Source organism: Cryptococcus depauperatus, chromosome 3 (assembly GCF_001720195.1).
Source record: "Cryptococcus depauperatus CBS 7841 chromosome 3, complete sequence".
Taxonomy (NCBI): domain Eukaryota; kingdom Fungi; phylum Basidiomycota; class Tremellomycetes; order Tremellales; family Cryptococcaceae; genus Cryptococcus; species Cryptococcus depauperatus.
In genome coordinates this window covers 1686328-1712255 of record NC_089470.1, presented here as the reverse complement: position 1 = coordinate 1712255, position 25928 = coordinate 1686328, and the positions used below count along the sequence as shown (strand labels likewise).

Here is a 25928-nt window from a genome sequence, read left to right as displayed (position 1 = left end):
CTCTTATCCTGTAGCAGCTTTGAATGACTGCGACGGCCGATCTGTATAAAGTGCATTTTATTCCTTGCGTGTCTTCAATCTATAATGCAACAGTAGATTAATAACATGGTTGGCTCTAATGTCTAATCAAATTTATCTAGAAACAATTTGTCATAAGATAGTGGATAAATATATGGCAATCAAGACCTTATTTTCAGAGGTGATTCATTTTCTTTCAATCTGAATCTGCCACTTCTGTCCCGCTCGAGTATCATCTGTATCAATCACAACTTCGACGATGCAATCTCTCCTAGCAACAATGGTAGCGGCCTCTTGCCATTCTTCCGATTGCTCGTTTTTCAAAATGAACAATATGTTTTCTAGGAAATCCTCCTTGCTAGGTGGGAAATAAAGTTTGAATGGAGGCGATTGAGAGAATGTGAGTTTTGCGAAAGATGTAATTGGCACTGTGCGGGAGAGAGAGGTGTTTGGAACTCTAACAGGTTTACAAGATGCATTTGACGAATTATTCGCAGGTGTCTGAGTAATTTCAAAGGTGGGTGAGTCACGATACTAATGATCATGGTCAGTCAAGTTTGAAAGTCTTTTCATAATAAAAGAGTTGAGAACCTACTCCCAGTAGAGGAGTCTGTTCGTTAGTGCTGGACAAATTATTTTCCTCTGGAATGCTGGCAGACTGGATAGGTTTTTGTTTCGAGCGGAATGGCCAAGTCAAGACGTTCCAGATATTGAAAAGGAGTCTTGATATAGTGTAAAAAATCCAGCAGCCACCACTGCTTTCTTTCTTTTTATCATCGGAGCTGTCAATAGAGATTTGTGTCTTAGTTTCGTCAGTATCAATACTTCTCGTGCAATTTGAAACGTTTGGTACCGAGAGATACTGCACTGGGAGATTCCGCTCCTTCCTATCTTCATAATGGCCTACTTCGATAGACAGGGCTTCAGGTGCATAAACCCACAGAGAATCGTCATTATTCATACCAGAAACTTTTGTAAAGGCTGCCAGGCGAAAAGCAGCGATTGCTTCTCCAGGCTCAACATGGAATGGGACATTTCTAGAAGCATCGCCTATTGAGCTAGGGATACAGAAAGGGAAGGACATGTTTTCTGAGTTGACGGCTAGAGGGACGAGGCTAGAAAATCTGTCTGGGATGCTAACTGTGATATCTCGTGAATGGACAGTGCGGAGGGCATCAACAACAAGGTAGGTATGAATAGCTTTTTCTGAACCGGAGAAGTGGAAGAAAGCTACCACATCTTCACTGGTTTTGTCCCCTTCTCGAACATCGCTAACGACTAAATGACTGTGGTCACCTTGGGTGATTTGAACAGCCTGTTTGAAGACTTTGCTGGGAGATACATCGACTCCAAAGGCGAATCCAGCAGGATACCCATTAAATTTGCAACCTAATGGTTTCTTGCCGGACATCTTCAGAGGATTGTCAAGATGTCCAATGATGGTAAGAAAGCTGAAAGATGACTTGGGAGGGAGTGGAAATTTTGTAGGAGAAAACTGATAGAACGACAAAGGTCGGGAATACAGAGAATTGTGCGCAAGGATGAGCGTGGGAGATGTACAATCCTCAGCAGGGAGTGTATGAACGCCAAGTTGTGTACTACTTGTAATATCAGCACTCGTAGAGTTGAGACTCGATCAACGTACGAATGTTCTCCGTCTGGAAGAGTGATTGCAACGCATTCTAGCTCCCAATGACTGTCGTACAAACCACTATGATAATTTGGTGAAGATTGAATTACTTGTTTCTGTGCCGAACTGATACGTTTGATATTGATTATACCATTAACTCCCATCTCACTAAACCATTGTATGGCTCCGCTTGGATCGATATGGCGAAAAGTATACGAGTAGGTCCTACCAACGCATGAAGTTGGAACCACAAGTGTCAGTCCTAGAATAGGAGGTTCTGGCTTGCTCAACAGCTTAGTAGCTGGTATCGTTATCACTGCGCCAGAGGAAGACTTGTCAAGGTTTGAGGAGGATTTGGGTGCTTCTGATGGCCTTGTGAGGATCCCAAAGTCTCTTTCTCTCCATTCTCCATCATTGACAGGCTGATCGTCATTGACAAATGGAATATCTGTCCAGATCTGCCATTTTCCATCAGGGATGGGAGAGCCTACTGGAAAGATTGCAAAGAACTGGATATGAATAAAGTCAACTTGATTTTCTGGAGAGACTTTTATTTCGCGATTTTCCAGTATCGATGGATAAAAGTCTGGCATTTTATTTGTTTTTATCTGTTTAATTACATTTTTTATTTAACATAAATGAATAGATGATAATGATAAGAATTGGATTCAGGAACCGTGCCTGTTAAAAATCATGGCGTGGCTTTTGATGTATTTTATTCTTCTTTCATCTTTAATCTCTTCTTTCTTCTTTATTTTTCTATTTCTCTTGTCAACTTACATACAAACTAGGACAAACGCATACAAGCCAAAATGGGGATCATTGAAAAGATTGAAGACATTGAAAGTGAGCGACACTTTAGGGGCAGCGAGACTGTTTCGTTAACGGCTACGGCAATTAGAGGAGATGGCGCGGAGTAGGTAGCTTCTTATAATGCAAAACTACCTTCATTAATAAATTCGGTTAAATCTTAGCGCAGAAGAAGTGAGAAAAACTAAACATATGATATATGATGGAGAAAAATCCTGACTCTTAACGCAGTAAAGCGACTGAGTATCATTTGGGCTTGTTGAAGGTAGGACTGGCTGTTCAATTTGCGATGATGATGTTCGCGATTAAGATTTCATTAGGCAAAACGTAAGAACTTCCATCATCTAAAAATGCTAATCCTGTTCTATACAGTCGCCAAATATCGAGCTCAGCTACTTGAGCCGGAGAAAAAGGGGCCGAAGGGAGAAGGCTTTGATGTTTTGAAATCTGGAGGTAAAGTCATCGCATCAAATTAATGATACTTTTGTATGGCCTTGAATTATTGTGCTCTGACTGCTCATAGATGCTCGAGTGTGTATGATCGGATTCCCTTCGGTTGGAAAATCTACGTTGTTGTCGAAAACTACCAAGACTGAATCTGTAGTTGGCGCTTATGAATTTACAACTCTCACTGTTGGTTCTCCTACTCGAAATTTCAGGCTACACGAAATATGACCACCGTTCTAGGCTATTCCTGGTGTTCTGGAATATGAAGGAGCAAGAATACAACTACTCGATTTGCCAGGTATTGTGCAGGACGCCGCCAAAGGTCGTGGCCGAGGTCGACAAGTTGTCTCTGTTGCGAAGACTGCCGATCTCATCCTTCTTATGAGCAAGTCTTTCATCTATCTTGACAATGTCGTGTATTGAGAAGGTAACTTTCTGTATACTTTCAGTTGATGCCACAAAATCTGCTGAGCAGAAACGTCTTCTTGAGATTGAACTGGAAGCAGTGGGTATCCGACTAAATGCCCGGCCGCCAGACGTTGTCTTCAAACAGAAGCAGGCTGGAGGTATAACTGTGAGCCAACTACGGATAACAGCTTAATCAAACTTACTGATATTTGAAACAGATTAACTGTACCGTTAAGCTCTCGAAAATAGATGAGCGGACTATCAGATCCATTCTCCAGTCATACAAAAGTACGTCCATTTCTCAAATAATGCCAGTACCGTCTTAGCGTGTCAAATATAGTCCATAATTGTGACATTATGATCCGCGAGGATATCACTACTGATGAATTTATTGACGTTCTGCTCGGTACTCGCAAATATATCCCTGCTCTTACTGTTGTTAATAAAATCGACGGTGTATCTATGGAGACATTGGATAGTATGGCGAGAGAAGGCGATGGAAGGACAATCATGATCAGTTGTGAGATAGATCTTGGAATTGACTGGTTGTTGGAGGCTGTATGGAAGGTTCGTTAAATCTGCATTCTTGTGCAAACTTTCGGTAATTAATATGAGGTTTTTAGGAATTGGGGCTTGTCAAGTAAGTCGCACATACTCTTCTATCACTTTACCGAAAACTTCTCATGATAATTACAGAGTATATACTAAGCGAAGAGGAGAACAGCCGGATCTTGGCGATCCTATTTGTCTCCGGCAAGGTGCCACTATTGAAACTGTTTGTCATGGTATCCACAGAAGTCTTGCATCCCATTTTAAGTCAGTCTTCCGTTTACTTTTTTACAATCAGATTAATAATTGGCAAAGGTATGCGCTGGTGTGGGGCAAGTCTTCTAAATTTAATCCACAACCCCAAAAAGTAGGCCTCAATCATCTCGTCGCTGACGAAGATGTCGTCAGCATCTTTACCAAGTAGCCACGATAAACCATCACTTTGGCTTTTGATTATAATATATCATGTCCCATTTTCAACCCAAATAGCTTGCAACTGTATGCATTCTCACTTTATCCACAAGCAATAACATATCAGAAATCTCATCGATATCTCAATCCATTGAGCGGTGTTGGAATTCTCCCCAAATCATCTTAAAAGTTATCGCAAATGGTAAGCACAATACCAAAGTATATTCACACAATCGTCAACAAGTTATGGAAAGATCCCATTAATCCAACTTTCCTTTTTTTTGATGTTCTTTAGAATTTGAATTTCCATCATCTCGGTGAAAAGTATGACTCCATATTATTCCTTTAAACATAACAAGTGAAGTGGGTTGACAGCAGACGGTCACTCCTATACCTTAATTCCGACTTCCTCCCTGATCTCATCCACTCGCTTTTCAACTTCTTCGAACCATTTGAGAGCTCTGTTCGCTCTTCTCGCAGTCTCTTCACTCTCCTTAACGATTTCCCCTCTTGCATCAACTGCAGCGCGAAATCGTTCCTTAAGATCCCATGAAGCTAGACGCATCACTTTACGAACTTCTTTGCTGATCCTTGCTGATTGCGCATCCGAGAACGAAAACAAGCTTTCGTCGCTTGGAGTATTTGTCGACACGAGAAGTGTAGACTGAAGGTGGCGACCGACGTTACGAGGAATGGAATTAGGGAGGTCATAAATGATGTAAGCGATGGCGCCAACAGTTACTAAACCGACAGCAGGGCCAATCCATCTCCGTGTAGTAGGATTTGAGACAAAATCAGAGAAATGAACAAGGCCTTCTATTACTGCGCGAAGACCAACCGTCTTGCCGCTGACCATAGTTAAAGCACCAAAAGCGAGCGAGGCAGCGCCCACACTTTCAGCAGAAACAGGGATGAGGTCAAGCGATGAAGAGTGACTAGAGGCTGAGGGTAGAGAAGATCGAGCAAGGAATATGTGGTGTTGAAGGTCAAAAATGTCGGAAACGTTAATTTGGCTCAAATTAGGCTGAGCTGCAAGACTGAGACCGACAGTGGCTACCTCAGACATGCGACGATTCATTCGCGTTCGAGCGGCAAACATAGCACGAGGATTGAATTGCCTATTGGATCGTTCCACATCCTCTGGAAGATGATTCTCACCCAATTCTCTCACCTTCTCAACGCCTTTAGAAGTAAGATTCCTAGCTTCCTCCTCCGCGAGACTAACAGCGTAATCGAGGGAAGTTAAGATGGTTCGTTTGACCTCAGTAGCATAATCCCAAGCACCCAAAAGACCAGGATAAGTGGGCATTTTGAGCCCAGAAACTTTGACGGCCAGCTCTCCTTTTCCGACCCTTTCCAAAGCACGACTCATATCTTGTTTTGTTTTCAAAGAAGCGTTTTCTGTTACTTGCTCTTCTGCTTGCATCAAATCATATTCAAGACCTTCTCTACCCTTTTTCATCTTTTCTAAAACAGGCTTGACTCTGGACAACTCATCGCGAGCAAGATCACGTTCTTTCATGGCAGCAACAGAGTTGGCAGCAGCCAAGAGCTCAACATCGGCAAGGAGGTGAGTGACATAATTCTGGGCAGGGCCAAGTTTTGACTTGGATCGGTTGACGAGTACGAACGAGCGAAGAGAGTGTTCGAGATGAGAAAACGCATCGTCAAGCTCGTTGCCCTCAATACCAGCATAACTCATGGCAGCCTTGGCGGAATCAACAAAGTGAACGAGTGAGTCGGCATCCTCATAAGTCTTTGGGCTAAGTGTTTTAATTTGATCGAGCACAATGCGGCGACACCTAGCCTTGTCTTTAATTTGATCGAACCTGTTAACGACAATGAAAAGATGGGCTTTTTCGTGTCCAGCCTGCCATATAAATTCCTTAGCAGATAGCGTAAAATGATTGGCGGCCGAAACGACAAAAACAACAACATCAATTTCTTCTTGACGAGCAAAGTTGGCAGTAGTCTTGATGGAGTCGCGATTGAGACCTGGGGCATCAATGAGGGAGATATCGACAACATCGTTGTGAAGGATTGAAGGGTTAAGGAAGTCGCCGCTGGCTTCTTTCAGGAAGACACGAATTGGGGGACTTGACGCATCGGAGTCCAGATCCGTAACAAGCTCGTAAAGCTTAGAAATGTCCATGATGGTATACGTTGCCTTGTCCAAGGGATTGTATTTGTCGGCCTGGCTCATAATGTGTATTTCCTCTTTTCCCTCGTTCTCCTTTGCGTTTACCAACTCGACAAACCTTGTTGTTAGAGGCTGTTGATCTGTAGGCATTGCTTCGTCTCTTCTAAGAAGGGTGTTGATCAATGTAGATTTCCCAGCATTAAGATCACCGGTAACTAAAACACGGGAGTGCGCATCATGTATACGCTTGTGAAGACTGGTAAGATGATTGAGAGATGCGACAATGCGGTTGTCAAGAAGTGCGGAAATAGATGACTTTTCAAGATGAGAGATGAGGTGTTTTGCGTGACGAATTGTGCCCATGTTCAGGTCTAGACGTAGAATTGAAAGGTCATCCTCCTGCTCAATCGATGATGGTTCTACAACGAGGCTGTCCTGATTATTGGTGGGGCCAGCGGGTGACGACTTTGGTGCGACCGTAAGAGATCGCTTGAGAGAGTGGTGAGCAGTGGTGGTAGATGACAGAACGACATTTGTTGCTTGAGAAGGTTCATCGGCAAAAGTCAAGGTACGACGGCTCATACCAGGACGCATCGATGCTAATACCATAAGTAAACAATACAAAAGTAGAATATTGCCACATACAAGACTGAGATTGACCTGCGTTGGTAGACTTGAGGTGAGGATATCGAACAGTCCACCGCTGCTCATTGAAGTTTTTCAAATCCGCGAGTAGATATATAGAGTCTTGAATGCCCTTTGCCAAACTACTATTTATTAATAATGTGAATTGTAACAGTGGCGGATATGCGTACCGATCCCTCTTTTCCTCATAGTCCCTCACAACCTCGTCTGCAGCCTCGCTATTGTACTCAGCCACATGATTTGAGCTAAAGTGAGATTCTTTCTCAGATGCGGGGGATTCTGGAAGAACGGTTCGGCTGGATGTGGGTGTGTGTGGGTGAAATGGCTGCATTGTGGCTTGTCTTTCTAGTTGTGAATGTAAGTATAATGCTTCAGAGTTGAGCTAGAATTGGTTATCGAGATATGCACATGGGCACAATTAAGGTGAAGAAGAATTGCCCTTCTGTCGATAATAATGAATATAAATGAATGAATATAGATAATAAAACATTGAGATACAAGGATTGGAGCAGATCGGAATCGGATTCAATGAGATCAAATAATTTCAAATAGATTGTAAAAAAAAATTGCCACGTCAGACTCTAGTCAAAGGCAAGAGACGCGACTTGTTTGTTTATCATTTCTAGTGTTTAATCTGTTCATACTTTCTTCTCGCTTTTGTCTCAATTTTGATTTCAATTGAAGCCATCAGCTTAGATGATGGCAGGAATCTATCCACTCGATACACCTTCGCGTGTCCTAGGAAGAGTGCAGCAAATGGAGAAAGAGGGAATGGAACTTCCCTCGTTACCCAGCCTAGATGACATTTATGGTGACAGTTACAATGACACTTACGACGACACGCCCAGTACCGCAAAAGAGGAGCAAGAAGTCGGTGACGAGTCCTTAGTTGACAAACACACTGGGATGGGTAAGGGCATGGTTACGCCACATCCACTCCGTCAAGTTGTCAATGCGTATCTCAGCACAGAATCGACAAACAGTGAACAATCGGCAGACTCGTTTTCAACAACGTCGGGCTCCCCGTTCCCGCCGCGAGCCAATGGACTTCAAGAAGAGATGCCATCGTCCTATGTTCCCGACACGCCCTTGACATCCACACCACTTTCTCGTCATTCTCGTTCCCAATCTCGCTCCCTCGCCAACAGCACAAATACACACAGGACCATTCGAAATGAGACGGCAAATGGTGCTTCCATGGGTACCAACTCGGGCATAGTTAGGAGAGAAAGGTGGCAGACTCCAGGAGAACTAAGCAGGAGTTTTTCAGGAGATGAAATTCCTTCTTCGGCCACACTAGGATTTAAAAAATCAAATTCAATGAATGATAACAAAAATGTTTGTATTTTAGGCACACATTCTCAAGAAACTGACCGAAATAATTTAGTTAAATGGCTTGCACAATTCACCCGAACGCCTTTCACTTACTGCACCTGAAGAAACGCCCACTGCTCAACGATTGTCCAACAGCAACATTCAATTGGAACGCCCTAACCGACGTGCTTTTTCAAATGCTCAGCCACTGTTCAAAGCGATTGAAGATTCTCCCAGAACGACAGTCAGCTCACTGCATGGACTGGAGGATCCCGTTCAAATACACGATTCTGTCGTTTCTCCAAAGGAACGTATACCGAGTTTATCGAGAAGTGAGGTTACAGGGACAGATCACAGTGTAACAAGCACTCCAGAGGGTCCCATTCGTAATGTGTCCATGATGACCCCTCGTCCCGACGCACTGGGAGAATATGAATTGACAAAAGAGCGTGACTACCATCTAGAATCCCAACAAGAGGTCTCTGTCATGGACCATCAGCAAGGGTATGAATACTCTACGTATCAAGAGAATGTTTCATCTGATAATCCTGAGGAACATTTTTCGCCCACAAAAGCCATAACTCCTTCGAAAAATGTCTGTGTTTCATCAGATAGTATTTCAGCTACAGAAACTATCAGGGCAATACCTCGAACGAAGACATCTTCCACATCGAATCTTACTCCTGCGGTATTACAGGATGTGACCTATTCTCGGCAAAACATACTATTAACTCCTTCTCCCAATGTAACCCCTAGATCACTTGGGACTGAGACTCCAAACGTACCTCTTGATGATGCTCAACGCCGTAAAAGTCATGTGCTGGCCGTCCTCAACTCTGCTACCTCCTCTTCGCGTGGAAGCCGATCTGTACGTGGTACGCCTCATCCTTTGAGGAGAGTTTCTACTGCGCCCATGTCCAAGTCCATAGCCGAAGACAACGACAATGAAAATGACCAAAGTTTCGGCCCAATCATCAAGCCTGGGATGATCAGTCATTTGACTGATCCATCGGGGAACGATTCGTTTGTTTCCATTGCCTCTTCAGCAGACCTCACTACAGATGGTCGAGCACACAACCGTCGTACGTCTCGAGGCAACACATCCTTTCCCATTCTGCCCATTAATCCATCTACTTCATCTGGTTCTTTCAAAGGATTTTCAGACAGCCGCGCGCCTAACAGCAAGATCGTCAAGCACATCAACGAAATGAACAAGCAATTGCTAGAAACAAATGCCGAGCTAGCAAGAGAAGCAGAAGCATGGAGAGATGAAGTCAACCGATTGCACGAATTTTTAAAGGAAAAGGGGATGAATGTGGAAGATGTATCTAATCTTTCTCAACGTTTGCCTACACCTCCCAGACACTCTCCTTCTCGTGCTTCAACGTCACCTAAGGACAATTCTGCCATTATTTCCCAGCTGTTTATCCGTTGTCGTCAAAACTCGCCATCTCAAAATGCCCTAGATCTCCTTGAGGGTCTTACACAAACTGAACAAGCTGCTATTCTACATGAGATGGCTGAGAAACTCGAAAGCCTAGAGGGAGAGGTTAACTTAAAGGTGCAAATTATTTCTAATCTTCAAGAACAACTTGAAACAGCTCACAATTTGTCTCCGTCTTCCGACCTAATTTATTTACAAGAGCAAGTTGAGGACTTACATCATCAGCTGGAGCAGGCAGAACGAGCCCGAGAGGATCTTCAAAGCCAATTCTCAAAACAGACAGAGGAACACCGTCAAAAGTTTGGAGAAATCTGCGAAGAGCTTGAGTTACAACTAAAATCTTCACAACAAGACCTTGCGGCTGCCCGCCTTGATGTTGATTGTCTTCAAAGAGAAAAGACTAAACTTGAAGAGCTTGCAGTTCAAGACGATAACAGCGAGAAGGAAAAAGATCTGAGGGAGCAAATCCGGACACTGCAAAGCGAGATTGAGGTTCATCGCAAGCAAATAAAGGAAAGGGCACAAGAGATTGAAGATCTTGGGATCAAAACTAAGGCCACTGAGGAGGAAAGAGACGAAGTATTTGGCCGGCTTGAAGAAATCAAATTGAGAGAGATACAATTGAAACAACAACTTGCAGATAGCGAAGGTCGGGTGGAGCAAGTAGAGCGTGATTTTGAAGTTACCAAAGCAGAGCTCAAGGAAGCATGTATTGCACAGACAAAAACTGAAGACAAGCTTTCTCAAGTTCAAGCTGAACTACATCGAGTCTATGTGGCTATGGATGAGAAAGAACAAGAGATTCGACAGCAACAAGATGTCATTGAGGAGTTAAATGGATCAGTGCACAAGCTTGAAACCGCACAGGAGAAATTTATGGATAACGAATGGACTAACGATGAGCTGCAAAGGGTAGGGCAAGACCTTCAAGAAGCTCGAACACTTTTAGAAGAGAAGAATGAAGTAGTAGAGAAAATGAAGAGTAAATTGGCTGACTTGGAGTTTAAATTGACTCGCATAACCACATCTGCCGCATCAACACCATCTGGGACTGAAAACTCAGCTCAGAACTCTTTTGTTATTGCCCTGGAAGATCGTCTTGACGAGGCTTATCGAGAGATTAATCGTCTTAAGAATGATATCCATGCAACACCCCATCGTAAATCAGCTATTGAAGTTAGAGATTTACGAATTCAAGCTTTAGAGAGAGAGAAAGCAGCTTTGGCAGATAGGTTAACTCAATTTCAAGGTACTATCGGAGCAAAATCAACAGGGACGGAGCAGAAGAGCGTCATTATAGACGCTGGTTCGCCGTTCCAGAGGGCAACACCAGTGATGTCTACAAGCATCGCTTCGTTACGAGGTATGAAACCCCCTGGGATCGTATATGACGTGAGTTCATGGAAAGGGTATCTGATTGTATATCTCATGCAAAGCAACAGCCATCAGAGCTCCAAATAACCATGCAGTCTACAAATACTTCCTTTCTTGAAGCTCAACTGGGATATCTTCAAGAAGAACTTCAGCGCGCTAACTCTCAGCTCGATCGCAATTTCAACCGCTTGGAAACTGCCGGGCTAGATGCATACCAATTGGCACAGAAGCTTCAGGTTGCCCAAGAGAGAATTAGCGAGCTGGAGGACGAGATGAGAGTTTTGATGCAGAAGAATAAGTCATCCGTAGCACTAGCTGACGCCCAAAAAAAAGAGCAAGAGTGAGTACATAATGCTGCAGTGATAAGCTTTTCAGTTGACATGTTTTGCAGTCGCGAGGCCGAACGCAGACTGCAGGAGGCGCTTTCAGATGCACATGAACAGATGGAACAACTCAAGGCTGATATCTCCGACGAGCGTGAACGCTTGCAGCTAAACAACTCTCGATTACAAAATTTTATTGCCGAAATGAGGCTGAAGAGCGATACCGAAGATGAAAATTACAGAATGGAATTAAAAAGAATGGCACAGGCTTCTGAAAAAGAAGCGCTGGCCTTTAAGACGAAGAATGAAAAAGCGGAAAGGGAGAAGGACAATTTGAGACACGTGAGTCGAATCCATCATTTTAAGGATGGCAGCTCTGACAAACTTTAGGAACTCCAAGCGTCTAGGGATCAGATCGTTCAGCTTGAGCGAGAATTGAGTAATGAACGACGAGCTTACGACTCTCTCTCTCGTCGTAACGCCCAAGTTGTTCGCGACAGTCCTGTCGCCTCTCAACTCCAAAATGAGATTGCTGAAAAATCCAGAGCAATTGCAGATCTTGAGATGTCTCTTCGTGAAGTTCAACTCACGGCTGATTGTTTACGTGAAACCATCGCCCAGCGTGATCAGGCTCTTAGACAAGCGGAAAGTCAGCTACAAAATCTCAGTCATGAACGAAAAATTGTAGCGAACGAGCTTGGAGAATTTGAGAAAGATCTAGCAAAGCATAAGAGCGATAGCGATGGTTTTGGTAAAGAATTACATTCTTTGAAAAGGGAACAGGCTGAAAGGCTAGAGAGTCATGCAATAGAAGTAAGAGAGCTCCAAAGCGAAATTGAGCATATTAGTGAAAGGGAGAAAAGGGCAAGAAAAGAGTTGGATGAAGTGCAAACACAGTACAACGAGCTTAAACTACGGAGAAAGTCTCACGAGAACAATGCGTGAGTGATATCTCTTCTGTGTTGTAGCAAACGTATTGAAGCCTCAATACAGTGAATCATCTGAGGCTTTCACGCAACAAAAGCTGAAGTTTAGAATGCAATCTCGAGAACTTGCTGCTCAAATCAAATACCTCAAAGCCAAGTATACTAGGGAATCAACATTTAGAAACGCTTTGGCATTGCAAAAGAAATATCTTTTGTTGTTGGTAGGCGGAAAAAGCTTAAAGTGAGTTTCAAGCGGTTGCTTAAGGTAGCAACATCTCACCACTGTTTCGTAATATTAGTGAGCAAGCAACATTAAAGGCTATTGCCAAGATGGGATTCCCCATACCAGAGCCTCCTCGTCCAGTACGGACATTCAAAGCTGTTGCAGTGGCCATTCTTAGCACCATTCGTGCTAGGTATGTTTCCTATTCGTGACTTTCCCCTAGGCTTTTGTGTTAACAATATACTCTCAGGAACACTGCAAGAAAATGGCGCGCAGAAGTTGACTTACGCCTAAATCTTGTGACAAAGCATAGTGAAATAAGGGAAAAAACTACCAGTTCACGATAGACATGAGATGTAGGTGGGAGGGATAATATTTTTGGCATATTGATTATAGTAGAAGAAACAGCTCGTTTGTTGTCATAACAATTAAATAATTAGGGAAATTTCTATGAATATTGTATTACTCTAGGCATAGTTTATATATGTTAGTACCAGCGCTGTCGTCTCTTTGTGAGCGATGCAAATTCAATCTTTGATTTCTACTAGAACGATAAAATTGATGTAATGGCGGAGATGTATTCTATGTTCACAATTTGATTCCCATTGTAAGCCCTCATGGTGTAGTGGTAACACGAAGGTCTCATACTTGAGTATGAAGTCGGTCTCTGGCTAAAAAACTCGTAATCCTCAGCTCCGAGTTCGATTCTCGGTGAGGGCACAATTTATTTTTATTTTTATTTTTATTTTTATAATATATGTTTGGTTAGTTTTTGCATTTCAACATCCAATTAAAAGAACAGAACGTTTACACCATGAGGGCCCTGGTTTACATGTAGGATCGAATTAAGATAAGATTGAAAATCCTCCATACCATTGTATTTTATTGTGAATCCTAGGATGATGAGTGAATTAAAATAATATAAGTAACGCAAATTAGAGCCCGATATTTTAATTCGAAGTTGACAATATAACCGGGACTGCGAATATATCACATAGTGTCCAAAACTGCAGTAACAATACAACAGCATCATGTTCTTACCTCAAACTCAAGACCCCCATATAATCGACTCTACTAGAGAATCGCTTTGGAGATATAAATGATAACATAGCACATACACCCTTCATGCACCGCATTTGTGCTTTCCAATATTGCTTAATGAGTTTAAAAACAGCCAAGCGATGTGGACCATATCTGACATTCTGTCCAGGCACATCTCATCCAGATTTCAGTCTCTTATCATCCTCAAAGCCAATGTCTTCGTCTGATGCTGCTCGCTTAGCACCAACAACGATAGCCGGCTCAGTTGATATAGTATTCTCTGTGTCATCTATCTTTGAGGATGACAGGCTGGTGATAGGAGATGTTATGGGGAGTGTAGTTGTTTTGAGTTTTTTCTTTACTACAATACCTTTCATAAGAGACTTGACGTTCTTCTTGACGTCTTTTGAGGGAGTCTTCTTAGACGAGGATCTCGGTGGCGCTAGAGAGGGAGGAGCCGGCGGAGTGTCTATTACTGCTGCTTGACGAGCTGCTAATCTCCTGGAAGGTATGGTCAACAAATTCCTTCTTTAGAATAAAACAATATTCCATTTACTCTTTATATTTCTTAACCTCCTCAGCCTCAGCCTGTTCTAGCTTTCGTTGCTCTTCTCTCTTCTCCGCTTCTTTCTCTGCAAGAAATCGTTTTTCATCCGCATCAAGACCTCGCCACTGATTTGAGAGCTTCATCCGGGCGTCCCACTCCTCTTTTTTAATTTCCTGTTATACCACTTCCTAGTTAGCACCAGATCAAAGCCGTAGGTACTTTTGCATGAATGTACCTTTTGAGCTTCCAAGCGTTCAAATAACGTACGAGCATCATATTCTTCTGAGGGCTCTTCAGGAGGCGGTTTCTGTCCAATCCTTCAAATTCTTTAGTGTATTATCAAAAAATGTAACAGTCCACATCCTATACTTACCTTGCATAGGCTTCTGCCCATTCTTTTTTTCTGTTCTCTCTGGTCTCCTCAATACTGTTTTGCGATTCAAATCTAGAATTAATCGCGCCTGAAGCAGGCGTCATAAGGGGATTCGAGGAGTCCATTGTAGTGCTCTATTCATTCCATGTCGATGAATGACTGTAAATGTTCAAAATCAAAATGCTCTTCAACACATGAACAAATTTGATTCCGTCCAATAAGTTGGATTGTTTCCAAGTTTTCTCGTTCTCAAATCAACCCAATTACAATTTTTTTCCTTATCCAAGCATCAAATCAGGAGAGATGTCTCGCAAAATTGATTTATCCAAGTTTGCCGGGTCTGACTCTGAAGGAGAGGATGTACCACCAAAGGTCCGCACTTGAAACCACAAAGCACCCAGTGGTACTGACCCTCAAGCAGCGTCAGTTGGAACTCTCTGCGCTGAAGAGCAAAACTTTCTCCCATGGAATAACCAAGAAAACAAAGAGGGATTTGGAAAGAGAAGCAGAGGAAAGGAAACGTAAAGAAGAAGAAGAGTGCGCCAATACTAGCTGTATAAAGGTCAAACTGCTAATCCTTGAGGTATTAGGGCCGCTGCGCGGGTCATGGCCGAGTATGAGAGAGCTTTTGAAGGTCCGGCAGATCCTAGTAGTTCGAGCCATGACCAATCAAGTATACGCACATTTCGTGGGAAACATATGGGACCTATAGGAGGGTTTGTCAGAGCTGGCGGCGCGCCCATGGCACCGGCAGCATTCCAGAAGCCTGCTTCAACTAGCTTTCAAAAGGAACCTCCGAGAGGGCCAGCATCAATGGGCTATTCAAGAGTACGAATGCGGAATATTTCTGGGATACGGAGGTATACTTACTATAGAGAAGTCTCAGCCTCCAGCCACAAAGGCTTCCTCGCCGCCTCTCACAGGGCCAAAACCAAAAGGAAAACGAGCAATGGATTCCTTCCTTGAAGAGATTAAAAGGTTTGTCTACTCTAGAATACTAGGCATTCGTGTTTCTGATACGAGAATCACAGTAATCAGAATGCTCGAGAACAACGGCTAGGACAATTGGCAAAGAAAGAAGGTTCTTCAGTTTCGGCGCTTGCAGGTTAGTTTTAGCCAACTTCAGTGATATCCAGCATAACAACATTGCTGATATTTTGAGATAGCTTGGGAGTCCGATTCTTCTGGGGGCGTTCTCGATATGGAGGTAAATTTCCTCCTTGAACATGATTTCTACATACTAATCCACTTATCTGCCAGACCACTAATCTATTCATCGTATGTCTTCATCGCTTATAAGTATAGCCTGACTTAGTGACCGACTATCTCGCAGTCTAACCTTCCTAGTCAAAACCTTACCGAAGAATCATTAGGTCTCCATTTTGCTCGTCTAGGTCCAGTCGGCACTGTAAAAATTATGTGGCGTATGTTCTTCGTCTTTTCAACTTCTAATAATCTCATCAACCTGTGCGTAGCTCGAGGCGATGAAGGTCATACTCCTCAATTTCGTCGTGGAATGAGCGGCTTTGTATCTTACATGAACCGCAAGGATGCTGAAAGAGCTGTTCGAGAATTGGATGGCTCCGATTTTTTGGGTAACACTCTCAAAGTTGGATGGAGTAAGGCTGTCCAGAAACCCAAGCAGGCTCTATATGGTAGGCATAATTATGAGATTGGAAAGGTAATTACTAATTGCGACAAGATGTTACGAGCAAGAAGAAGCGAGGCAGATCGAGGTCGCGTAACCGAAGCCATGATCGACGCTCAAGATCATTTTCTTCTTCGCAAAGCCCTCCAAGGAAGAAAAGTCATCACTTGCGCTCATACTCCTCCGATTCTTACTCTTCACTCTCTCCATCGCCTCGAAGAAAATCAGACAAAGAAAAATGGCTGAATTCCATCCCCAGCGAACAGAGGAACTTTATTGAAACTGTAGCGAAGAAGGTGAAACAACATGGAAAAAGCTTCGAAGATATCTTGAAGGAAAAGGAAAATGGAAACTCGAAATTCTCTTTTCTTTTCAATGAATCTATACCAGACTACCATCTTTATCGCTCACTGATCTCGTCATCTTACCGTATTCCTCATCCTCCATTTGATGATGACGGTTATGCTTCTCTTTATTCCTCTGATTCTGCTGAAGAATCCGAGAAAGAGCGAACATCTAAAGGACATTTGGGAAAACTGGCAAGGAAGCGATTCGAGGCAATGTTGAGAGGGATTAGTGGGAAAAGAGGAGAGATAGCACGAAGCATGGAGTTTGCTCTATTGCGAGCCGAGGCCGCAGATGAGGTACGTTTTACTTATTAACTTCAACCTTGAGGCTGATCAGGCGACCGTTAGATTGCAGATCTGATCTGTAAGAGTCTAACAATTGACTCAACACCTGTTCCACGCAAAATAGCTCGCTTACATCTTATCTCTGACATTCTTCATAACTCTGCATCACCCTTGCCCAATGTCTGGCGTTACCGTCCTGCCTTTGAGCACCGTTTGCCACCCATTCTCTCCCACCTTCACATCGTCTACCAATCTCTTTTGGCTTACAAGGGAAAGATTAGTGCGGATGTCTTCAGAACACAAATTGAAAATGTGCTAGCAGTGTGGGAAAGATGGATCATCTTCACTTCTGATACGGCTGAACTTTTTAGATCACTTCTTATGGGCATCAAAACATTAACGCAATTGAAAAAGACTGCACAAGGTAACTGGGTTGAGAAACAAAATGTAGAAGAGGAAGGGAAGAATGAAAAAATGAAGGAAAGTAAGGATCAGGAAGGAAAGGGATTTAAAACAAGTGGATTTAAAAGCAGTTTCAAGCCCATTGCGGTGGGTGAACATGGTGCTCCTCAAGATTTCAAGGTGAATTGTGGTCCAACTTCGGCACAAACCACAGCAATCGATCTTCGCGGTGAACCCACGGAGGATTTAGATGGTGAAATGATGGAAGATATTGATGGAGAGGTTATGGAGGATCTTGATGGAGAAGCCATGGAAGATCTTGATGGGGAAGAAATGTAATAATTATAGGTTGAGTGAATGAGAATTTCTGCAGTATTTGAATGAGCCATATACATATTGGCAATTATAATTGCTCTTTGAGCTTCATATCCAAGATACCTGTCCACATCTTCTCATTGATCTTATTTGCCCTTTGCACTGTCGCCCTCAATCGCTTGTTCTCCTCTTTCAATCTCTCGATTTCTTCGTTCTGATCATTTAGAATGGGCACCGGACCAACTGTATGTAAAGATTCAGGTGGCCGAAGGTTTTCGAGTAAGGAAGTCAGATGCGAAGCAGGCGTCCGAAGCAAGATGCTGGGGTTATGGGCTTCTCGAACGGATCTGGATCTTATCCTTTCCAAGTTCTTGATTTCCATTATGGGGGTATCCTCTCTCGAGGTGCTCCCAACGAGATCGCATGGTCGTAGCATAGTAGCAAGATAAGTAACAGGGCCAGCATGTGGAGAGAGTGTTCGTAGGTGTTGATGTGAAGGCAAAGAGTGAATTTGAATTGTCCCGGCAGAGGTTCCGATAAGAAGGTGCGAGGAAGAGATGGATAAAGCAAGTGAAGTCACACTTGCTTCACACAGCTGTATCACATTTCCCTCTGTCTTGATGGGCACACCATCAACACCATGGGCTGATCCCCATTCTTCGACAGCAGAGGTTTCGCCAATGGTGCTACGCTTACGAAAGAGCGGAACATGAAAAACTTGGCCCTGAATTGTGCCTACATAGAAAAACCTTTCAGAAGGATCGACAGCAAGAGTTGTGGGTGTTGTAGATGATGGTAGCATGAATGTACAGAGAAGATCAAACGGCGGTGTGAGGGACCACAGCTAATATCCAGGTTAACCCTAAATTTTTCAGATAATAAAGACAAACCTTTACCGTTCCGTCGTCGGAACAAGTCCATACCCTTCCACCGATGCCTAGTACTCCCAGGGCGGCACATCTTACACCTAATGTATGGTCTTTCAAAACTCCATACGGCTTTGTCGCCTCAACAGTGTCCTCGGGATCTACTAATCTCGATACAAGGTAAATTTGAACGGAGGAGTCGAGAGACATGGATATAAGAAGACATGAGTCGGGAGTAAAAATCAAAGACGTAATTGCTCTGTAGTGTGCTGTATGAGATGAGAGGAGAAGACCCGAAGCGAGCTGGTCAAGGGATTAGTAAGATGTAGAATAAAAGCTGTAGAACTTGCCTCCCACATATAGATATGGCCGTTATGAGATCCTGCAGCTGCCCAACACCCATTATTTGAGACTGTAAAACAAGTCATCTTTTCCGGTAGATGAAGTTTGATGTGCATTTGATCCTGCATCATAAGCAGTAAACCTCTGTAACCTGACTAACCTTTTGCCATGCCCAGAAATGCACCAATGCCTTTTCTTCTTGGACAGCAAACACACCTCCGCCGCTTCCATTGCGAGATTGTACATATGCTAATGAATTTTGGGCACTTGTGGACGTTTTGAAGGCTGCCACCAAGGAAGAAGTAGACAGGTTGTGTAGATGTATAGCTGGCGCTGCTGTCTGCGATGCTGCCGTCTTCCCAGTAGTGGCAGATGAAGCAGATATTATTAATTCCTGTTGTGGGGGCATTTGAAGTAGTTTTGAATTGCTTCAAGCAATTTTATAATGAAAAATGAAAACAACTGTGAATAAAATACTTTTACAACTTTTTTATATCTTTTGGTGCCTGGAAGATCATCATTTTGTGTTGACTTTTTTATCCTGTTTTATTTATTTTATTTTATTTTTGCTTTTATTCCTGCCATTAATTCATGTCGTATCTCAGCTTCCAAGAGCTTGAAGCTCTTACTCAACTTGCTAACCGTGGAGGCATAGGTACAGCGACAGCGTACGTACATTATTCGGTATTCAGTTAAGCTGACGCACATCCGCAGCTTGGAAGACTGTATTGCAAAAGAGCCAAGCCAATTGATGTACTGCAAGAATGACCATCTCATCATTCTCAAAGACCTTGGAGATGTTTTGATGGCAAGCTGCGAACATGTCGTTGGCTGGGTGAAGAGAGAGAACCTCATACAGTTGACAATAGCTGGGACAAGCTCCGAGTCCAAATCTAGTTCGCCACAGATTTGGGATGGTAACACGGAGAGAAACATAATCAAAACGACTCTTACTGCCCCTTCTCCACCGCCTTCCGGGAAGACACTCCAAAGTGCCCACCACTCTATTATCCAATCACCTTTACAGCATCCTTCAGCCCACTCGACATTCCAAGGATCACAGAGTGGATCGAAGCGTATATCCGGGCCCTTTGAATTAGATTCGGGAATAGAGCCTTCTCATTCTGGTCCTGGACTTCCGACATATAGCCATGAAAATAAGGAAGGAGAAGTCTTTCTTCTTCCTCCTCGTCCCCCTAAGAGTCTACATAGGCAGCCTTCAACTAGTATAGAAACCAACCATTCCTTCAATCTCAAGGCAAGAAATCAACAGCCAGTAGATGCGCCAGAAAGCGGTAATGAAGCTGACGGGATCGTGAAAAGTTCTATGGCACACCAAACTTTTGAGGGCTCAGCAACTTTAGATCATGCTAATCCTGCTCCTGAAGCTGTGACGAGTAAGTCTCTTGTAACCTGTTAATCCCAATTAATGTTAGCGACAGCCCCAACGTCTACCACATTTATTCATTCGCACCAGTCTCCGACTCTGTCTATCCCTTCGCAACATCTTCAAGACGAAGGATGCGATTCCGATCACTCATGGGATATATTCGGTGACTATGCTAGGGAAAGTATGTATCTTCCTGTTCAAGCTCATCTTATTACCACCTCAACTGGAACTGGCTCTGGCACAAAAACATCCTCTCGTAGGAAACCAAGCCAGAGTACTTTAGAGTTGTCCGAAATACGGAGACCGAGAGCTTCGAGTGATGGAAGGAAAACAAAGGATGAGCATATTGCACCTACAGATTTTAAACAGGAGCCTCAAAGCGATACGAATTCTTCATTTAAGCAACACGACATGCCAAGCCATTACTCTGGTGATGACCTTAATATCCCACAAGACACAACAACTCCCAAAGCTTCTATATATCCCACGCCAATTACACCAGAATTCTCAGATATACATATAGATTCCAAGAAATTACAACTCAACCCCACTGCTGATCAGAGCGACTCCGATAGCCCAAAAGCTGATTCATCTATATCATCTCTTCCTCAACTATCTGGACATGGAGAAAAAGACAAATATATCATAAAGCAGAGCGAGAAAGGGAAGGAAAATGGCACTGAGAGATCAGATAGTCCGCCATTGCTGTCGCATTCCCTCGAACTTCAGCCGATCTCTAGGAGTCTACCTCTTGAGCGTCCTTCCCAAACTGATCCAGCACAAGATTCCCGACAAGAGCAAGAACAAGAACAGAGGAATTTCCAAAACTCTATTTTTGCAGAATGTGATGTTCTTCTTGGCTCCAATACTCAATCTGCTTCTTTCAATGTGCTTGCTCCCTTTCCGTCTGCTGGAACATCAACAAACGATGACATTTCTATGCAAGGAAGTCAGCAAAGTATGGACAAACAGTCTCTGCTTGCTAGCCCATTACCTAAAGAGGAGCAAAAATCACAATCTTATAGGGCGACATACATTTCTGATAAATCACACTTTGAACAGCCTCACTCCGAACACACTGCATTGCGTCTAGACGGTCGATCCGATCACTCTAGCGAGTCAACACATCAGCATATTTTAGTTTCTGCGCCACATCACTCCAACTTTTCGTCTTCAATGACTTCCACGTCAGCTCCAACGTGTCACTCATCCCATCCTTACTCGCCTCCTTCTTCTCAAGGCCAAAGCCATTCGCCGAATGCATGTTTGTCCTTATCTCCAAAATCATCTCCTTCCTTTCCGTCTTCTCCAAGTCTTTGGTCTCCCGATAGCCCCGCTTCGCCACATAGCATAGCAGCTACACGCCAAGCCGTTGAAGCTAGAAACCGACATCGTCAAATTAAGCGTGAACGACAACTCGATGCTAATTCCCAAATGAGAGGAGCCGATCCCAAAGACAAAAATGGTGTAGTTACTGAAAGGCTTAAAATAGCAACCACATTAGTTGGCAGAATGGAAGATGATCTCAGAGGAGCAAAAGGGCCAGTGCCAATACGTTTTTTAGTCAATGGTGAAGGCTTGCCTTCACTTGAACCTACTCCTGTCCCCGAATTTCCTCCTGCCAGTCAGAGCGCTCCCGGCTTTGGCACAGAATGTCAGTCAGATGAACAAAAACAAGAGAGCAAAGTGATTGAGGTTCGTATGCCTAGCCGAATTGAACAAAACGGGTTACCTTCACCACTAGTAAGCCGAGAATCTGTTTCTCGCTCGAACACTCAAAATTCAATGAGAAATACCGCGTACCCACTGTTGTCAATTCCAAAAAGAAGTGTAACTGCGCCTCCTCCTTCCTTATCGTCATCAATATCTTCTGCTGGGCCTGGGAGATCTGAGGACGAGTACTCTCCCGCATCTCAATCTTCTCGGACCCTGCAAGCTTCTGTCCAAAGCACTTCCTCATCAACCGACCAATCAGCATCTAGTTTTACCCTCAATTCGGGATCCAATGCCCAAAGACAAGTGCTGGTTTCAAGCAACAGACCTCGAAGCCGGAGTTTTTCGTCCAGCATCGCAAGAACACTAGGTGTAGGCCGAAAAGCCTCTATACCGAGTGCATTGAGTCTCTCTGTGCCCGGGAGTTCTCATGGTCAGGAAGTAGGTAGAGAATTACCGAGTCTTACAACTTCTACACACCAAGATTCACCTACATTCTCACCATGGCCCGTTGGTGGAATAGAGCAGATACCGACGAGTGCAAATAACAAGAAAAATAACTTTTTCAATTCATCTTTGGCGCCTCAATCACCCGCTCGTTCTCCTTCACGTTATCTGTTCAACTTAAACTCCCCCGCCTCTGCATCTCTTCCACATACTCTTTCTATTGCAAACAACTCTGTTAATTCTCTTCCTGTTCCGGCCTCTGCGACCTCCTCCACTTTTGGCTTTACCGCTGCTTTTTCGGGTAAAGGTTCTCGGTCAAGTAAGAAGGGAAGCCGAAGTATCATCTTTCCAAGCCCGGTGAGTCATAAAGACTTCAAGGAAGAGACCGTCAAAGCGGATGGTATGGACTTTGAGCTTGTACAACCTTCCTTACGTAACAATCCCTCTTCACCTTCATATTCTCAGTCACCTTATTCTCCTTCCGTCCATCCAAATCATCTCACGAGTTCTGTTTCTTTACCAGTTGATCATCTCAGTGATCATACAGCACAAGTGGAAAGTCTTGAGGATGGAAAGGAAGAAAAGGGGGGAAGATATGAGCAAGACAATGCTAAAACCGACCAAATGTTGCAAAGTGCTAACCCTCTTGCTACATTCGGCTCTGGGAACGATACTAACTCCACTACAGGAGGAGTTAGTTTACGTTTAACAGTAGAAACGGATGAGTGGGGATTTATCAAAGATAAAAGCCCCATCCCAGAGATATTCAGTGGCAAAAGTGAGGGCGGAGAAGTACGTCAATTGGAAGGCAGATGGGTAAGTCTGTTGTTTGACTCCTCTTCGTAATAGAACCTGAAAATAATAACAAATCTGTTCCAGCTTTCTATCATTAGTACACCACTAAACGGCAATCCATCAAAAAAAGTTCGAAAATTAGTCTTGGAAAGTGGAGTGCCGAACAGTTTGAGAGGAAAAGTTTGGGCATGGTTCATGGCTGGTACACTCTCCGCGCGTGTAGGGGGATTGTACGCAGAATTGTTGGGACATGATAAGGGAAATGAAGATGAGAGAATTGATATAGACGTAGTGGCGTGAGTGCATTCAACCCCTCACAGCATTTAATGGCAAAAATTGACAAAAAGGTATCCAGAGCGTATTCTGATCACTCCATCTTCGCGCAAACTTATTCCCCTGGACAGCAAGACCTACGTTCCATCCTCCGTGCATATTCCAACTTTGCACCAGCCGGCTATCGCTCTGAAATGGCCCTCATCGCTGGCGCACTTTTGATACATTGCGTTGCAGAAGACAGTTTTTGGCTTTTAAGTGGGCTTGTCAACACTGTTCTCAAGGATTTCTATAGCAAAGAGCAGATAGGATTGAAGGCTGTGTCTGAGGTTTTCTTGAGGTTATTGATGAAGGAGGAAATGAAGATTGGAAAGTTGCTGAAAGATGTTGGGATACATCGTGAGTCGTTTTATGATGATTGTTGTAAAGATTCACTAAGGCCATACAAGCCATCGTTTTCCTCGAGAAATGGTTTGGACAATTATTTATCAGGTGTTTACCTTGGCCAACCGCCATGAGAGTGATAGATGTTGTTGTATGCGAAGGTACATTTCTTTGTATTTCCGTTCTATTCTTACCGAGCTAACCAATACGCCCAGGTACCAGGTTTCTTCTAGTTGCATCCTTGACTATCCTGATTCTTTCTCGCGATCGTCTCATCCGTCTTCCTCGCAAGCGTGATACCATACTTGAGTACCTCTTCAAACTCCCTCAGGATAGTTTACTTCTACCGAACCACTTCATGAAAGCTTGCGAGGCGGTCAAATTTGACCAAAAGGATTACAGAAATATGAAAGCAGCAGTTGAAAGAGAAATGATGATAGGATAAGCGTCGAGAAACATATACAATTTTGGTGGACGGTAAGCTAGGACAAAAGTCTTTTATACTAAACTTATTTCACGCCAATCTTTCGTTACTTCACGACATTACGATTAATTTTTTTGTGCAACAACACAATCTAATTTATATATTACAATTTATGCATGATATTGACGACTTGCGGTTTAAAAAATTGGACAATAAATTCCGGACATGTGCCACAGAAGGCGGACACTGCAACGCCGGAATGTCCGGACGGCTAATATGGATAATGGGACATGTATCATCTTCTCTCTCTTTTTCACTTTTCATATCGTTACAGACTATAATTCAGTATGGCCACTCTGGCAACGGCCACAGGGGCCAATTCAATGCCCCATGTCTCTTTGTCTGTCCCCCCATCCAGTCACCTCTCACATAACTTGCAACTGGCTTTCACCAACATTCACAATCAACTCGAGGCTTTTAAACAGACTTTGACGCATGTACAAGCCTCGGAACTCAATGAACTTGAAAAAGCAATACAAGCACTCAACACCAACCTGATAGATGAAGTGCGAGCGATTGTCAAGGAGAACGTACGAGAGCAGGTTCAAATAGCAGTGAAGGAGGCAATGGATGGTTTGGTGCTTCGAATAGATAACCCGGGACAATTTACAGGTTCTGGGCCGCACACTGTCACAGTTCATACCCAGTCCCATGAAAATGGTACTGTGCCTCCATTTGTACCCAGCGCTTCAAAAAGATCCAGCATTTCAGCATCTTGGGTCACATCACCCAATGCAGTGCCATATCCCCCTACGGCTCCTCATCAGAACGACTCCATACCCAATACTCTACACGCTAATCTCTTTCTGCCTCAACATCCGTCTATATCAACTCCGCCGCATCCTTCCTCGTCATTTGCAACGGGATCCAGTGCTGTAGCTGCAGCAGACGGACATGTATCACCTACGGATTGTCTAGGATTTTCCATGTCCCGCGATGTGAAAACTGTCCCAGATCTGTGGAGAGAATACACTGTCGGATGGGACGGACAGCCTCCTGTCCGGGACATTTACGAAGGGAGCGAGCGAAAGCGAAGAAAAGGTAAACGTTTCAGAGATGATAGTGAACGCAAGTTTTACAGAAGACGAAAAAAGGTTTTGGAGTTGGTAGAAACTTTGGTGGACAGAGGATGCACCGACCGTGAGGCGGCAGAGAGGGTAGAAAGATTGAGAGATAGGAGAAGAGTTACGCTCAATAAACTTGGAGAAATCATTCCAGAGATGACTCCCGAGGAACTGGCGCTCGTCTGATTACTTTTTGGCTACCAATGTTGTCTCTTCTTGGTTCGTTTAGTCTCATTGTCGTGTCATCACGAAGGATTGACTATTTTTTTATCCAGGTCCTGCAACATTATATTTAGCAATAGAAGAGCAGGAATATGTTATTAGGTGTCGGGCTGATGTTCTATAGATAGCTCGTCTTGATAAAAGGCTTCTGTAGTTGTCGTACTGTCTGTCTAGGCTGGATGTAATAATAAGTCATTTTTGCATCTGTCATCATTTTTTGCGGGTCAATGGAGCGCGACTGATTTTCTGTCAAATGCGTTCCTGGTAAAACCTTAATGTGCTGATAAGATTAGATTTCAAAGTAATCTGTATATTTTATCATCGTCCA

At 43.5% G+C, this 25928-nt stretch overlaps 9 protein-coding genes across 9 annotated transcripts; 5 read left to right on the top strand and 4 right to left on the bottom strand.

The window, feature by feature from the left end:
• Positions 1-204: 204 nt before the first annotated feature.
• Positions 205-2241, bottom strand: L203_102944 (uncharacterized protein; the record flags this gene model as incomplete). Its single annotated transcript, XM_066212352.1, has 4 exons — positions 205-552; positions 614-820; positions 872-1616; positions 1664-2241. 4 exons carry the CDS (start codon positions 2239-2241, stop codon positions 205-207), a joined length of 1878 nt encoding a protein of 625 aa, XP_066068449.1.
• Positions 2242-2460: 219 nt separating this feature from the next.
• L203_102943 (uncharacterized protein) lies at positions 2461-4286 on the top strand (the record flags this gene model as incomplete). Its single annotated transcript, XM_066212351.1, has 12 exons — positions 2461-2564; positions 2690-2723; positions 2779-2785; positions 2831-2911; positions 2982-3091; positions 3146-3290; positions 3355-3479; positions 3532-3601; positions 3654-3880; positions 3937-3953; positions 4010-4129; positions 4178-4286. The coding sequence occupies 12 exons, from the start codon at positions 2461-2463 to the stop codon at positions 4284-4286; spliced, it is 1149 nt and encodes a 382-aa protein (XP_066068448.1).
• Positions 4287-4661: 375 nt separating this feature from the next.
• On the bottom strand, positions 4662-7389 carry L203_102942 (uncharacterized protein; the record flags this gene model as incomplete). Its single annotated transcript, XM_066212350.1, has 3 exons — positions 4662-7012; positions 7059-7180; positions 7229-7389. The coding sequence occupies 3 exons, from the start codon at positions 7387-7389 to the stop codon at positions 4662-4664; spliced, it is 2634 nt and encodes an 877-aa protein (XP_066068447.1).
• Positions 7390-7754: 365 nt separating this feature from the next.
• L203_102941 (uncharacterized protein) lies at positions 7755-13009 on the top strand (the record flags this gene model as incomplete). The annotated part of the gene is made up of 8 exons (XM_066212349.1): positions 7755-8396; positions 8446-11208; positions 11259-11530; positions 11582-11855; positions 11904-12454; positions 12507-12680; positions 12739-12855; positions 12913-13009. The coding sequence occupies 8 exons, from the start codon at positions 7755-7757 to the stop codon at positions 13007-13009; spliced, it is 4890 nt and encodes a 1629-aa protein (XP_066068446.1).
• Positions 13010-13879: 870 nt separating this feature from the next.
• Positions 13880-14748, bottom strand: L203_102940 (uncharacterized protein; the record flags this gene model as incomplete). Its single annotated transcript, XM_066212348.1, has 4 exons — positions 13880-14204; positions 14260-14423; positions 14486-14567; positions 14624-14748. The coding sequence occupies 4 exons, from the start codon at positions 14746-14748 to the stop codon at positions 13880-13882; spliced, it is 696 nt and encodes a 231-aa protein (XP_066068445.1).
• Positions 14749-14926: 178 nt separating this feature from the next.
• On the top strand, positions 14927-17644 carry L203_102939 (uncharacterized protein; the record flags this gene model as incomplete). Its single annotated transcript, XM_066212347.1, has 11 exons — positions 14927-14995; positions 15045-15160; positions 15214-15451; positions 15504-15601; positions 15655-15728; positions 15790-15830; positions 15884-15901; positions 15957-16047; positions 16099-16278; positions 16326-16915; positions 16967-17644. 11 exons carry the CDS (start codon positions 14927-14929, stop codon positions 17642-17644), a joined length of 2193 nt encoding a protein of 730 aa, XP_066068444.1.
• Positions 17645-17708: 64 nt separating this feature from the next.
• Positions 17709-19237, bottom strand: L203_102938 (uncharacterized protein; the record flags this gene model as incomplete). The annotated part of the gene is made up of 4 exons (XM_066212346.1): positions 17709-18464; positions 18511-18789; positions 18837-18950; positions 19013-19237. 4 exons carry the CDS (start codon positions 19235-19237, stop codon positions 17709-17711), a joined length of 1374 nt encoding a protein of 457 aa, XP_066068443.1.
• A 182-nt stretch (positions 19238-19419) lies between these two features.
• Positions 19420-24275, top strand: L203_102937 (uncharacterized protein; the record flags this gene model as incomplete). Its single annotated transcript, XM_066212345.1, has 7 exons — positions 19420-19496; positions 19543-20225; positions 20271-23194; positions 23258-23469; positions 23529-23845; positions 23896-23991; positions 24046-24275. The coding sequence occupies 7 exons, from the start codon at positions 19420-19422 to the stop codon at positions 24273-24275; spliced, it is 4539 nt and encodes a 1512-aa protein (XP_066068442.1).
• A 326-nt stretch (positions 24276-24601) lies between these two features.
• On the top strand, positions 24602-25564 carry L203_102936 (uncharacterized protein; the record flags this gene model as incomplete). The annotated part of the gene is made up of 1 exon (XM_066212344.1): positions 24602-25564. The coding sequence occupies one exon, from the start codon at positions 24602-24604 to the stop codon at positions 25562-25564; it is 963 nt and encodes a 320-aa protein (XP_066068441.1).
• Positions 25565-25928: the final 364 nt, after the last annotated feature.